We start from the raw sequence: 15,809 nt of genomic DNA on the forward strand, positions 1-15,809 counted from the left end.
CCCGCCGGCGACTGTCCCTCCACGCCCCGGGAAGCCCAGGGTGGGGGGACAGTTCCGAAGACTCCGGCAGAGGAAGATTTAGGGCCTCTGAGAATCCTTCCTGCCGGGTTCTGTTTTCATTCGTTGTTGCACTTGGTCCACGAGGCGTCAGGGGGACAGCCAGGGCTCCCCAGCCTCTCTCAAAGTTGCTTGTCACCCCGACCCCTCGTCCGTCTCCTTTTTTCGGGACAGGACGTGAATCACTCACCGTTTTCATGGGGACGTTGTGAGGGGAAGCTCTAGAGCCCTCAGGATTGCACGTTGCTAGGGCAGCTGGTCTGGGGGTGTGTGTGTGTGTGTGTGTAATTGTTTTAACCACTAAGTTAATCTTTTAAACTATTCTAGGGGGAAATGAAAGGATGTCACCTAAAGGCACATTACCGTGTCCTGGAGGTCAGTGTTATTTCTGGTAATTGTTTTAACCACTAAGTTAATCTTTTAAACTATTCTAGGAGGAAATGAAAGGATGTCACCTAAAGGCACATTACCGTGTCCTGGAGGTCAGTGTTATTTCTGATCTAAGCGTAGAATTCATTTGTGCAGGAAGGTCAAAGCAAGGAAGACACACAAGAGCAAGATAAACCAGTTTCAAGTCGGGACATGGGGAGACTTCCGTTCCCTCTCTGTTTTCGATTGCTGTTAACTGCCTGCTTCTCTAAAGCTTACCGTTTTCACTCCATGATTCTGTGGTGGGAACGTTTCAACTTTGTTTTCTGACTCTGCTTCTCCAGAGCAGGCATGTAGGGAAGGGGGTTGCTGTGCAGGCCCAGCTTGCAGTAGTCGCCATAAACGGGTTTGTGGGTAAGCTGGAATTTCATGAATATTAAAGGAAGGAGTTGGGTTTTTTGGGTTTTTTTTTTTTTACTTCCCCCTTCACCAGTGATTCTTTTTGTTTATTTTTTGTTGTTGTTGGCAGCTGGCTGGTACAGAATCTGAACCCGTGACCTTGGTGTTAACAGCACCATGCTCTCCCAAGTGAGCTAACCAGCCAGCCCTACCAATGATTCTTTAGTGATAAGACGTTTGTCAACTTTTGCATGTGAGCATATTCTACTTCTGAGGCTGGACAAGCAACCCTCTCTTCGCCAGCAGTTCTTCTAGACTTTTGTGACTGCCTAGCCTTTACTTCCATGACAACCTGAACTTTGCTTTCAGGCTGTACTTATTTATTTCCTCAGCCACACTGTTATTGTGTAATACCGGTCTTATCTGTAAGTAGTTGTTCAGAGATGCTTGAGATTCTGCGGATTGCAGCAACATTAGGAGTAGCTACTGTGTCCTGCTCGTTATTCTCAGTGTCTAAGATATAGAAGTTACAGATTCAGCCCTTGCCTCCAGGGCCACAGGAAGGCATAGAAGTAAACCAATAATGACAGTTAGGTGGAAGAAAGGCAGTGACTGAAGCTTGCACAGCGTGTTGTGGGGTAAAGAGAAGTGGTACCTGGTGTGTTTGGGGACTCGGAGAAGGTGATGCCAGAGCAGAGTTTTTAAGGTGTGAGTGGGCGATGAGGGAGAAGATTGTCCTTGGCAATGATGGAAGAAAACCACTCCCTTGCATATTTGCGGGAACCGATTAGTGAGGTTTGGGTAGAATAAAAGAGACATGAGAAACAAGACTAAGGAACTAGAGGATATATCCTAAAGGAATTTTTAATATCACATTTACACACTCTTAAGGATAGGATTTTAGCTTTATGGCAGCTTTTTGAAAGTCTTAAGAAGACAACTAGGATGGTTATCTGTGTGGACAACCTTTTATGCTTGAGTAGAGACTGTAGGAAGAGAAATCAGGTTGGGCAGGAATCTGATACATGAGCTTGGAGATCAATTAGGGTGTTATTGCAGTAATCCAGAGAACTGATGGAGCCTGAAGCAAGGCAGCGAGGCTGGGAAGAAGGGAGATGGATGGATTTGTGTGGCATTTAGGATGATGACTCAGCTGTTCGAACCAGGTTGAATGCGGCAGCTCAGGAAGGGGAGGCAATGTGAAGTTGACTGTTGAGTTTCTGTGATTTGGCAACTGGGCAGATGAAGATGCCTTTTGCTGATAGGTAATCCAAGGACAGGAGCAGGTTTAGTCTGGGTAATGTAATTATTTCACTTTGGGATGTGTTCAGTTTGAGATGCGAAAGGCAAAAGTAAATGATTTTTAACCTGTGGATTACCATGTTATGAACCAGATACATCACAAGGTTTTTGGGAGACATCCGAGTAGAGTTAGAAATATGGTACCAGAGCAAGACAAGGTTTGGCCTAAAATGCATGGATTTGGCAGTCATCAGCAAGTGGGTGGTGTCTGAATCCAGAGGTGTGCTTGAAACCTTTCAGAAGTGAGGCTGCAGAAGGAAAAGGAGACCAGGGATGGGCAGCCACTGGTGTGCTGTAACCCAAATTATGGCTTCCGAGTGAAACATGCCACACCTTACCATGTGCCACAGACCCCGCGTGATCCAGTAACTGCTACCTCCCTGACCTGACTAGTCGTCCTGTTCACTGGGCTTCAGCCACCCTGGCCTGTTTCTCCAGAAGTGAGCGTGCTCTCTCTTCAGAACACTCACAGTCCCCTCCATGTGGCATGCTCTCTTTATTATTGAGGTCCCCACTCAAATGTGTCGCCTCCTCAGAGAGGCCTTCCTCAACCATTCAACCTAAAGTAGCTCTCTGATCACTCTTCTTCATTAGTTACCCATTTTATTTTCTTCATATTCTCTTTCCAGTGGTGTGCTACAGCGTCTTGTACTGGCTTGCAAGAGTGGACTGTTACATTTTCATGAGGTTTGCGAGCCCTTTGTCAAACACAACCATTATTAGAAATTAAGGATTAAATTATATAAATGTACAGTTAAATTCTGTTAAACACAAAGGTAATAAATACTCAAAACTCTGCATTTCCTAATTACTTAACTGAGTTTACTGTTATCTATGTCTATCTTTCTGGAAGGTGGAGATCCTATATGAAAGCTCTTCAAAAAGTTCATGGAGAGATTCATGTTATCTTTTAATTCTATTTTTCCACTAACTCTTTGACGTAACATCGTATAACCATGTGCTACTGTGCACCTGTCCCCAACTCCGTATTCTGTGAGGTTGTATCGGTATCTTGACATCTGCCACAGTGGGAGTACATATACCACATAAGTTGGCAGATGCTCTAACTCAGGATCTCTTGTACCAGTTATTAAGTGGTTAAGCATTGACCAGCACACTACTGGTGGTATCACAAAGTGACTTACCAAGTCTGTTTGTTGTCTGTTTTTCTGGAAGGACATGCAAGCTCTCTCAGTGCAGTCTTTGCCCACCCTGCTCAGGCTGCATCCTCAGCCTGCAGATCAGAGCCTGGTTCACTGTGGGCTCTCGGTGACTAGCTGCTGAATGAATGAATCCCCCAGAGTGGTTGAGAGGGAGGTACAAGGAGATGCCTGTTTAGCTATCAATAGGGAAAGGCCTGCTGTTTAGCTGTCAGTAGGTCTGTCAAATATCTGCTGTGCAAATTAAGATGGCAGAGAGAGACTTCATCTTAGTCCTTTCTCTTGGGCTCTTATGTTGTGTTCCATGTAAATATATTTATTCAGTGATAGTAAATACTTCTCCAGCATGGTATAGGGAAGACCAGTTAATGAGCAGTAACAGCAAGTAGTTTTTAAAAAAATTCTGGAAAATCAAGTACAATGTATTTTGAGAAGTACATTAAAGTATTTAAAATCAAATTAAATTAAAAAATTAAAATAAATCAATTAATTTAAAAAATTCTGATGACTGGGTCCCGCTCACAGACCAAGTTAATGAAGAATCTCTAGAGGTGGAGCCTGGGCATCAGTATTTTTTTTTAAGTGCCCCAGGTTATTTTAATTAAATTAAATTAAAAAATTAAAATAAATCAATTAATTTAAAAAATTCTGATGACTGGGTCCCGCTCACAGACCAAGTTAATGAATAATCTCTAGAGGTGGAGCCTGGGCATCAGTATTTTTTTTTAAGTGCCCCAGGTTATTTTAATGTGCAGTGTGGATTAAAAACCACTGGATTAGACATTGGTTTAGGGCCAGATTGGGGATGTTTTGAGCTTTATCGTGTGAATATTTGGGAGTCGTTATCCACAGGGTTCAAAAAGTAGCTTCCTTCAGTTATTTATTTTTTCATTCTACCAAAATGACTTGAGTTCCTCCTAGGAACTAGAGTACAAAAATGTATAAGACTCTTTACCTACTTGAACAAGAAATTAACAGTCTCATAAGGGAGGCACCAAATACAAGTTTAATGAAGTGTTTTCGGTAGATACCATCTTGAAAGTCCAGTCATTGAGAATTCAGTAAAGACTCAAAGGAGAGGATGGTGTTCAGTCTAGGTACAGGAGAGAACCAGGAAATGGTGAACAAGGAGGTGAACACAAGCTGTGGTTGATGGGTATTTTCCAGGTGTACCGTGGGGAAAGGACATTTGTAGATGCTGCCCTCTTGATAACTGGTCCCACCATGCGGAGCTTGTTATTTATTTTTTCATTCTACCAAAATGACTTGAGTTCCTCCTAGGAACTAGAGTACAAAAATGTATAAGACTCTTTTACCTACTTGAACAAGAAATTAACAGTCTCATAAGGGAGGCACCAAATACAAGTTTAATGAAGTGTTTTCGGTAGATACCATCTTGAAAGTCCAGTCATTGAGAATTCAGTAAAGACTCAAAGGAGAGGATGGTGTTCAGTCTAGGTACGGGAGAGAACCAGGAAATGGTGAACAAGGAGGTGAACACAAGCTGTGGTTGATGGGTATTTTCCAGGTGTACCATGGGGAAAGGACATTTGTAGATGCTGCCCTCTTGATAACTGGTCCCACCATGCGGAGCTTGTCTAGGGAAGTGCAGGTTGTGGCATCGCTGGACTGGTGGGAGAAGGGGACTGGTAGAGACAGGTGGTGAGGGATCATGAAGAGCCTAGGGTAATATGCTAAGAGGTGTGGACTTGATCCTGCAGTGACAGAACCACAGAAGGATTGTAGATGATCATATTTAGCAAGCGTTTTCAAAATATGCGTGCCTGCTGCTCTCCCTTATAGGTTACTTGTCCTGAGGACTCCTCCTGTCTCTCTGTCTCTCTGTACACATGTACACACACAATAACCATCATGTGTCACTGAATGACAGGGATACATCCTGAGAAATGCGTAGTTAGGTGGTTTGGTCGTTGTGTGAACATCGTAGAGTGTGCTTACACAAACATAGATGGTATAGCCTATTGCACAGCTAGGTTATATGGTATAAGCCTTTTGTTTCCAGTCTGCAAACCTGTGCAGCATGTTACTGTACTGAATACTGTAGGCAGTTGTAACAATGGTTAGTATTTGTGTATTTAAACACAGAACAGGTACAGTAAAAATACAATGTTATAATCTTTTGGGACTTCTTTGTATATGTGGTTCGTTGTTGACCAAAATGTGCACAGGGGTGTGTGTGTGTGTATGTCCCTAGCTGATTCTTTTTTTTTTTTCCTTTTTGTCTTTTTTACTGACCGGTAACGGGATCGCAACCCTCGGTGTTGCGCCCGTACCGGGGACCGGCAACGGGATCGCAACCCTCGGTGCCGTGCCCGCACCGCGCTCAGCCAGTGAGCGGGAACCGGTCTCCACATGGGATCCGAACCCTTGGCGGGAGCGCCGCCACACTCCCAAGCAGCGCACTCTCCGGTGCGCCACCGGGCTGGCCCCCTAGCTGATTCTGATCCGATCCTTTTCTCCTTCCACTCCCAGGACCACTAAATGGGAAGTTTCTAACATCCCTTTTAGCCCTAAAATTATATAATGATAGTTTGTTACAGTCTATCAAGACTGAGCTGATAATAACTGTGTATTACCTTATTAACAAGAGATGTGAAATTTGAGAAGGTCAAGAGTATGAGATGTGTTACAGTGACTGCGCTGTTACACCAGAATTCCAGCAGGGAGAAGACTGTCCCTCATGTATTTTCCGTGCTTTGTATTTGTGGACATGAACATTTTCATGCTTGTGTATTTCATATTTCACATGCTACCCTTTTAAACTCCACATAAGTGCTGTTTGCTTCTATTTATATTTTCATGCCACATCATTGTTTCAGTTTAACCTTTTGTATTTTCTTCCATTACCTCAATATTTAATCATTGTTATTTTTGTTGTTGTTTTGTGTGTGTTTTGTTTTTGTTTTTGTTTTGGTGGCTGGCTGGTGTGGGGATCTGAACCCATGACCTTGACGTTATAAGGCTGTGCTCTCTCTAACCGACAATCGTTCAGTTATTGACCAATCGTGCAATATTCCAAATACAGCCAGATGCTAGAAATACAAAGAGGAAACGAGCTGTCCTGTGCTTCAGATAATTGCATTTTGCTAGGGAGACAGACATGCAAACAACTCCAGTGTCGTGGGTTACGTACCCTAACAGATGTAGGCAGCAAGCAAAGACATTGTAGTGCGGGCGTATGGATAATTCTATCTGGGGATTCGGGCAGGGCTTTCACTCCTTGGTGCAAGGACAGGGGAGCTGAAGGGCATTCCAGACAGAGAGATGGGCACATGTAAAAGCCCAGAGGGGTGCCAGCAACCACATGTGCTGGGAGATGTGGTGCACTCCCTGTTGAGTGGACTGCAGGTGTGGTGGCTATGCAGCTGGAGTGGAGAGGCCAAGTGGTGGCAGGTCTCCGCGACTCCAGAAGTGGCGTAGGTCTTCTTCTGAAGGAGGTGGGGATCTTCTAAGTGTCTTAAGCAGGAAACAATTTGGTCACAATTGTATTTTGAAAAGAGCACTGTGGTAGCATGGAGGATCGATTCAGAGGGCAAACCCTAGGCGAAGAGACCCTCGAGGAGGCTGTCGTGGTAGAGAGTGCAGGGGGACAGGAAGCCTGGGCCGAAGCTGTGTAAGTGAGGATGTGGGACACCCTGAGGGCCAGGTGACCAGGACCGGGTGGTTGCAGAGAGGGTCGGAGAGGAGGCCTGTAGAATGAGGAAGGGGATGCAGACGGCGTGGCAGTTGATGACTGAGATTTCATAAAATTAATCAGGTCGTAGGACTGTGCATAGGAGAAGTGAGTCTGGTTTTGGAAAGGCCAAATGTGAAGTGTTTGCAACTAAATGTTTCTGTGGGGAGCTCAGATGGGAGAAGAGAACAGGGCAAAAGACTTGGAGGCATGTATTATTAGTATTTTAAACCAGTGCAGGAGGCAAGAGCACCCGGCATGCTGCGTGGAGTGGAGAGAGCAGGGTGGAGATGTTAACATATTAAGGGAGGTGGTAGGAAAGAAGACATACTTGTAGATTTCAGGGAAAAGCTTTAGCAAAATGAGGTGGACTTCCTGCTGTGACAAGAGAGAATCTGAATTCAAAGCCAAGCAGGAAATTTTCAGGATGGTTGGAGGTAGGGGTGAGGAGGGAGAGTTTGAAAATGGTGGTTACCCTGTAGAGAAGTGTAGAGGATGAAGACTGGAAAGAGCAGCATTGGATGGTCAAGTTGAAGAAATAATAAGATTTGTGCACAGAGGTTATGTTTTAGAACGCTTGTTGCATTTTTTATAATAGCATATATTCATACAGAAAATACATGAATGAAAAATGATTCAAATGTCCAACATTAAAAACAGTAACATTAAAAATAATGGAAGAATCTTAGAAGACGTGGAGGAGTGTTTATGTCAAGTGAAAATATTAGGTTGCAAATCAGTGCGGCGGGGGAGGGGAGGTGAATTGAGTTTTTTCTTTGTGCTTTACTGTATTTTCTAAATTTCCATAGTTAACATGTATCACTTTGATAATTAGAAAAAAATTATTTTAAGAAGTTGGGGGAGCTGGCTGGTTAGCTCAGTTGGTTAGAGTGCAGCCTTATAACACCAAGGTCACAGGTTCAGATCCCCATACCATAGCTTCCAAAAAAAAAAAAAGTAGTTAGGGAACATGAAGATGATTGTGCAGCCACTAAAATGTTTTCAAATAGTATTTAATACAGGAGAAATACTCGAAAAGGCAAGGTAAACTATATTTGGTGTGGTTCATATTTTGAATAAAAATACATATACCTATTTCTATACCTATGAATGAAGAAAATAAGGAAACTACTAAACGTTAAGAATAGCTGTTCCTGGGGTGTAAAATTGTGGGCAATTTATATTTGCTTATGTGTTCCTGTGTTTCCAAATTTTCCATAAATATGGTGAGTAGTGCAGGATAGTGGTGAGGAGCCGGGTCTGTGGAGCTGTACGCTCGGGTTTGAGTCATGTCTCTGCCCCTTACAAGCTGTGGGACTTTGCATGAATTGTTCCCCTTCTCTGCACCTCAGTTTCCCCATTGTAAGATGGGGGTCTTGATAACAGCTGCTTCAGAGGCAGCGAGGGTTGTCCTTTACTGTTTTAGAACAGTGCCTGGTAGTAGTAATCAGCTGTGTGTGGCAGCTGTAATTATTGTGTTTACCACTCCTACGACTTTTATAGAAGAACACCCTACATGAGCAGTTCAGAAGTCCTTGGTAGCCTTCTGAAGTGCGCCGCTAGGGGCTGGTTGGACAGAAGCTGAACCACGGCGGGTAAAACAGCACATAAGAAAGCCATCGGGGCAAAGGACTGCTCCATGGTAGCTTGCAGGGGAACACTTTTCCTTTTATTTGCACCTATGTGGGTTTTTTTTTTTATTTGACACAATTTTAGGTTTCTAATGTATGTTTTGATTTGGTTTTTAAATCTTTAAGTAGTGGTATACAAAACGAGCTTGTCAGTGTGGTAGATGAAACCTTATAAAATTGATCAGATTTACTCTAGAGCTTCATGGCTCATCTTTGCCACCATTGTTAAATTTCCCAAAGGAGTACTGACTTTACAAAAATAGCAATTGGAAATATGATACTCATAAAATATTACGATGATTCAGTATCAATTTGCTATTCCTAGTTACTGTTACATTTCGTTTTCTTGTATGTGAAAATGTGACATCAGAACACTGCTCTTGTTCGTATGTAGTGGAATTAAACTTTTGGTAAAAATGAAACCTTAACAGCGTAGTCCCTCATCTATCCTAATTTATTTTACAATGTGTGCTCATTATTTTCTTTTCACAGAAGGAGCTCAAAAAGTGGGATGAGTTTGAAGATATTTTAGAGGAGAGGAAGCATGTCAGTGACTTGAAATTTGCAATGAAGTGCTACACCCCTCTTTTCTACAAGGGAATTACTCCGTGTAAGCCAAGTGATATTAAATGTAGTGTTCTCGACTCTGAGGAGATCCATTATGTCATTAAACAGGTGAGTGAGTCTTTCTTCAGCCAGAACCAGATTGGTTCATCGTCAACAAGTTCTTTCTCTTCTTGTTTCTGTGAATTTATTTTGCTGTCTTCAGTGTATCCTTTTAGGTTTAGCTATAGTCAGGACATTCATCAAGTATGTATTGTATCCATAATGTGTGTTAGCCTCTCTGCTGGACACTGGAGGTCTGACAGCGAGCAGGTTGAGCATTGCCTAGTCTAGCAGGAACAATGACTTGGTCACTCCATTACAGTGAAGTGTGATTCAAGACAGGCGAGTAGGAGCCCAGCGTGCAGGGGCACAAATTAGTTACACGGGCCACTGATTTGTGTCAGGAGTCAAGGAAGTGCTTTTTTTAAATTGAGGCATGAAGGATGATTAGGGGTTTTCTGGGTAAAGAGGGTAAAGAAGAGGGTTCGTAGCAGAGCAAATAACGTATTCCCCTGGCTTTCAAACCTCTGCATTAGAGTCACTCGGGGAGCTTTTATTTTTTTATTTTTTTATTTTTTATTTTTTTTTGTCTTTTGTCTTTTTCCGTGTCCGGCAACGGATCGCAACCCTCAGTGTTGCCCCCGTACCGGACCGGGGACCGGCAACGGGATTGCAACCCTTGGTGTTGCTCCCGCGCCTTGCTCAGCCAGTGAGCGGGAACCGGTCTGTATGTGGGATCCGAACCCTCGGGCGGGAGCGCCGCCGCGCTTCCCAAGCGGCGCACTTATCCAGTGCGCCACCGGGCCGGCCCTCTCAGGGAGCTTTTAAAAACCCTTGTGCCTGCATCTCACACCCATGCCATGCAAAATGTCAGGGGAGGGAGCCAAGCATTGGCAGTTTTCAAAGAGGCCCAGGCAATTCCGAAGTATAGCAGAGTTTGGGAACCACTGGCTTATCCTGAGACTGGGGCTACGGGAGAATGTGCACTTCCAGTGTACTGAACGTGACTCACTGTGACCAGACCAGGGAGAGTGCAAGAGGGTACCAAAGAGAAAGGAGCCCGCAGCGGTAATCAGGGCCGCATCACGAAGGGCTTTGTCAACCATGTAGAGGCGTCCCCCTGTGTACGGCGCAGAGCCATCGGTTGAAAGGTTTCAGCTGGAGTGGGGCCTGGTCAGTTGACTCTGCTGAGACCAACGCAGGAAGTGCCTCTGCTGTCCTGTGCCCATCCCTTTGTGCAGTCACAGCCGCCTGGACTGGGGAGTGGGTGTAGACCTAAGAGATTTGGGAGGTGGAGCCGACTTCATTTAGTGACCAGTTGGGTTAAGGAAGTAAAGGAGAGAGCCAAGGACCCTACAGCCATTCACTGAGGTGGGGACGCAGGGGAGGGAGCAGGCCTGGGGGCGGGGGGCAGCGAGCTCTGTTTGGACGTGTGATTCGAAGGCATCCAGGTGAAGGTATTCAGTAGGCAGGGCTTGAGCTTCTAGCACTAGCCTTCATGCCATAGCTGGGCATGCATGTGGTCGCAGGTCCACAGGGGATGCGCTGGCACATTTGCAGATGGGGCTGGCCTGGCCTCGATCCCTACCAGACCCTTGGTTGGCAGCTGTGGGAGCGTGGCTGGGGATGGCTGGGCTCCTTTACCAGAGCAGCCTGTATTACTGCGTGGCCTTCTTTCTGGTCAGGAGAGAGCATACTCCTTTTCCTCACAAGCTCCTCTGAGGACTGTGTGCTTGCCTTCTTGCTCCTCTGTGAATGTCTTGAAGCAAAGCACATGTGCACCTACCTGTGTGTTTTTGTTAGGGAATGTGGGAACTCGCTCAGAATGGCCGTGTTCTTACTTGACTCTGGTTACCAGAGGATGTCGATGCTTCCACCCTGCCTCTTTGCTCAGGTGGCTGCGGCTCAGCCCGTCTTCACCACAGACAGAGCTGTCTCCTGTCATGGTCACGGCCTCCCCTGACCTCCCCGTTCCCTCCTGTCTCTTGCAGAGATGGCTCAGCTTCAGGATATGGCCTAGACTTCAGGTTGTGCCGGGCTTGCCTGGCAGCTTCCTCTCCGACCTCTTGCAGTCTGCTCTGGGCTCTGAGTGGGGAAAAGGAGAAGCAGTTCTGGGGTTCTGAGTTTGACTTCTGTGCCCTCAGGCTTACCTGCAGAGATCCTGCCTTTTAACTTTTCACTGGAGTTTAATCACAACAGTTCTTTTATCTTTGCTCTCTGTTTTCTCTTTTGGTTTGGACTTGTGCTTCTAATGCCTTTGTTTTTTGGCCTTACGTGTCATGGAGAAGCTATCAGTTTTCTCTGGCTGGGCCAATTTCTTAGGCGACGTCAAGTTTCCTCACCTGTTAGGCACTGATGACGGTGGCTCTGAGCTCTGGCTCTTCCTTAGACCACTGGAGAACTTTGCAGAGTTGACTCTTACTGTCCGCCAGAACCTACACTCTGTGAAGGCAGGAGCTTCTGTCTGCTTTTCACTGCTGTGTTCCCAGTGTCCAGTGCATGGTAGGCACTCAGTAAATACATGTTGAATTAGTGAATGAAAAAAAAATGATGCCTTGGCCCCATCTACAGAGATCCTGACTTAACTGGTCTGGGGTAGGACCCAGGCATCTCTTTTTCTTCTTTTTTTTAAAGCTGCCCAAGTAATTCTAATGCACAGTGAGATTAAGTGTGACTAATTTAAAAGGGCTTCTTCAGGCCAGGGTTTCTCAAACGTGCCTTCACTGCTGAGAAAGGTCACGTGATCCAGATAGACTGGAATCGTTGCAAGTTCATGGTTGTCCTGCACAACTGAGCCTTCCTTCTTCCCCATACATCTCTGTTTTGTTCTCCAGAATGGCAGCGTTGGTGGCCCCCGCTCTCCTTGAACCTCTGCTCCCAGCCCTCCTCTCCACTCTCAGCAGATGGCTCTTCTTTCTCTGCTGCAAAGAAAACGTAACCGTTTTATGAGAGCTCTTCCACCTTCCTGTGATCACCTCTACCCATTTTCCTGCATCCAGTACTCACCATTTTTTCTTCCTTCCTGTTAAGGTGGAGGAGGGATCCCCTCTCCTGTTTGAGTTTAATCCCTGCCCTGCTCCTTTGTTCTGAACTCTGCTCCTCCCTTTTCCACAAGGACTCTGCTCCGGGACTGTCCCCCATCTGTCCTCCCTATTCTTTCTTGTTAGCTCTTCTCCATCAGCACTGAACATGCCAAGTCTCTTCCAGCTGAACAGAACTCCTCTGGCCCCGGGCCTTCTCCAGTCTTTGCCCACCTCCACCTTCCTAGCCCGACCTCTCTCCTCTGTCCAGGAACTGGCTGTGTTGCCTGCACGACCTCACCCTTCGTTTACTGCTCAACTCGCTGGACTCTGGTTTCTGGTCCAGGTAGCAGCTCTTTCCAAGGTTGCAAGTGACTCCTCAGGCCAAGGTCTACCTGGTGCAGACCCGTGGCAGCCCTTGGCACTTGCTTGCTCTCCTTTGTCACTGTGACTCCACACACTCACCCAGTCCCCGTCTCTCTGATCATTCTGGAGATGTTTCTGTGGGCTTCTTGTCCCCTGCCTCTCTTTAAATGCTGGTGTCCTTCAGGGTCTTATTCTCACGCCTTCTTTTCTTCTACCTGCTCACTGGGCAGTTTTATTTACTGCCAGAATTTTAAGTACCTTCCTTATGCCGATATCTCCCTATTACAATAAATAATAATAGTTTAAGAAGTAACATAGGTAAATAATATGTATTTCTTCAGTCCAGATCTCTTTTGAGGTCCACACGTCTCCTCTATGTATCTACTGGAAGATCCACTTGGACTTCTTCCATGTAATCTATAAACAGGTCTAGGGCTTTAACGCCACTAACTGTACACTTGAGATGGTAAATCTTATGTTATGTACATTTTAGCACAATTTTTTTAAAAGTGGAATGAAAATTAGTAAAAACAAAAAACAGGGCCAAGTTTTCTCCATCTCGGGAGAGCATTCTTGCTGTTACTGGTATGGGTGTGGGTTCTCTTCTGACCATGTTACTGACCCTTTTCTTGGAACAGCTACTGTTTCTGATAACCTCTAAATAAAATGAAGGAACACGGGTAAGAGGGCATAGTTTATTCTGATCCTGCCTTTTGGGGCCTATCGAACTGAGCCCCCAAAATGATAAGAGATGGAGCTAGATAGATGAGATGGTTGCTCAATGTTTGTGAATGTACTAAATACCACTAAATTGTTCACTTTAAAACAGTTAATTGTATACTATGTGAATTTCACCTCAATGAAAAAAAAATTCTTCTTCACTATGTACAATTGGGACCACAACGTCCTGTCCTCTGATGTTCTGTGCCTCATCCTAAAGCAGAGCATTATCCTTTGGGGAGCATAAATATTATTTACCATATAGACTTCACTCCTTTTGAGAGTGCTTGTTTAGGGGAAGGTGAAAAGGGTCAAATCAGCCTTCCTTGAGGACAAACTGTGACTTGCTCTTGACAAGGCCCTTCACAGTCCTGTCACACTGTGAGCACTTTGTTCTCTGTACAAGACGTGTGCTGTGCTGTGTGCATGAAGAAAGTTCCATTGGGAGATCCTCGATTTCACTAATGACCCTTTGATAGTTTGGGGATCTTTGTACCAATGACCCCGTTGGGAAAATAGAATAGTTTGGTCAGAGCCCTTGCCTTGGGTCCAGTTGGGTGTGGTTCAGCACATCCTTTGTAAGCAAATTGTGTGTGTGTGTGGAGTTAGTGTGCATGGGCGGCAATGTATCTTTTTAGTTTTGTTGCTATTCTTGTGTTGTTTGGAAAGAAGAGTTTTAGTGAAGCAGGCGGGCAGGTATTGGCCTCCAGCATCTGCCCAGCGCAGCCATGCTTTCCAACCTATGGATCCAAGGACCTTTTGGCCGGTTACCTAGCTCATAGACCTGTGTGAGGGGTCTGGGGACCCAGCCTGGCATGTGAAGCATTTGTGGCCCAGTCTGTGAATGGGCTCGAGGTGTCTGTGGGCTCCAGACCCAGCCTTAGCTCGACAATCGGCCCAGTCGGTGCAGGATTACCAGCAGGTAAAGGAGCCCAACAACTGGCATGGTCGAGTAGCTTTACAATTGGTGTCACGAACGGGATTAAGAGAGCTATAATTGGCGATCTGAGCAGGGTTTTAGCCACTGCAGAGCCAGACAGACCCAAATATCTGATATCATCTGAATTGGTCATTTCCATGCAATCTTGTGTTTTTACCTCGTGTATCGCCTTTTCATAGCGCTGATCCAGCAGGTAAGGTGCTGAACAGTCTGCTGAGAGAAACTACTGAATGCTAGGACACTGGACCATGGGCAGCCACTTATTTTAGAGAGTTTGGATGTAAAATCATTAACAAATCAACGGAAAGGTGAGATCTTTCTTTACTCAAAATGCAATCATAGACAGCTGATTCTCTTTGAATTTCTAGCCTTTAAACTTGTCTAAATAGGATCATTTATCTGCTTTTACCATGTTGGGAAATAAATTATGTCAATTTAAATTAAGAATAAAACACCATCTTTGAGACATTGAATACTGGTCCATATGGAGCTAATTGTACTGCTTTGAGTAAAAAAGAGTTCTGGCTTCTTTTTTTTTTTTTTTTTTTCAAAAATTGATCCCTGCTTTCCCTTTCCTTTCAGCTCTCCAAGGAGTCCCTTCAGTCTGTCGATATCCTCCGAGAGGAGGTTTGTGAGATCTTGGATGAAATGAGTCATAAGCTACGTCTAGGAGCCATTCGGTTTTTCGCCTTTGCCCTGAGTAAAATATTTAAGCAGATTTTTTCGAAGGTGTGTGTAAATGAAGAAGGTATTCAGAAAGTGAGTATTGATTGTTGAAAAAAAATCTCCTCTTTAACCCCTCAGGATCTAGTCCATTCAAGGACGTCTTACTTGGGCAGGAACTGCCTAGGGCCCAGTCACCAGGCACCCAGGCCGGACAGAAGAGGACATGCTTTCCTCCGGGCCATTTTCTCTTTTCTTTTTAACTTTAGACTTGCAGACAACAGACTGACTGACTTAGTCAAGTAAGATTTATAGACTAGCTTAATGTCAGATGTTCACAAAAGGTACAAAAGTAATACAAAGATTTTCTATGTATCTTCACCTAGATTCTCCTACAGCATTTCCTTTGTCCTTTTCCCAATACTCGGTGTGTTTTTCCTGTAAATAGGGACATTCTCTTATGGTATAATTATGAAAGTAAGGAAATTACCATTGATACAATACTGGTAATATAGACCTCACTGATATTTCACCAGTCGGCCCAGATATATCCCGAACAGAAAAAGAAAATCCCAGATCATGTGTTGCATTCAGCTTCTGTATCTCTTTAGACTCTTCTAATCCAGAACAATTCCTTAATCTTTGTGTTTCGTGCTACTAATTTTGTAAGGAACAGGCCAATTACTTTACAGTCCCTTGGTTTGGATTTGAGCGATGTTATCTCAGTAGCAGATTCAGGTTGTGTAATTTTGCAGGAGTAGCTCGGAAGCGATGCTGTGTTCTTCTCGGTGCCTGGTGTCAGGAGCACCAGGGGTCCACTTGTCACATTACTGGAGAGAGGTTTATTTTCGTCAGTTGGAGAAGGTGGTGTCTGCCAGGTTT

The 15,809-nt window shown here is 44.8% G+C and overlaps 1 protein-coding gene across 1 annotated transcript in view; it reads left to right on the forward strand.

Moving 5' to 3' along the window:
• Positions 1 to 6,820: 6,820 nt before the first annotated feature.
• GNPAT (glyceronephosphate O-acyltransferase) overlaps positions 6,821 to 15,809 on the forward strand; it is a 35,342-nt gene continuing 26,353 nt past the window's right edge. The window contains exons 1-3 of the mRNA XM_008594210.1: positions 6,821 to 6,880; positions 9,105 to 9,287; positions 14,847 to 15,023. Of these exons, the coding sequence (XP_008592432.1) occupies positions 6,821 to 6,880; positions 9,105 to 9,287; positions 14,847 to 15,023 (420 nt within the window). The remainder of the gene's footprint in view (positions 6,881 to 9,104; positions 9,288 to 14,846; positions 15,024 to 15,809) is intronic.

The sequence above is a fragment of the Galeopterus variegatus genome, unplaced genomic scaffold (genome assembly GCF_000696425.1).
Source record: "Galeopterus variegatus unplaced genomic scaffold, G_variegatus-3.0.2 Scaffold10359, whole genome shotgun sequence".
NCBI lineage: Eukaryota > Metazoa > Chordata > Mammalia > Dermoptera > Cynocephalidae > Galeopterus > Galeopterus variegatus.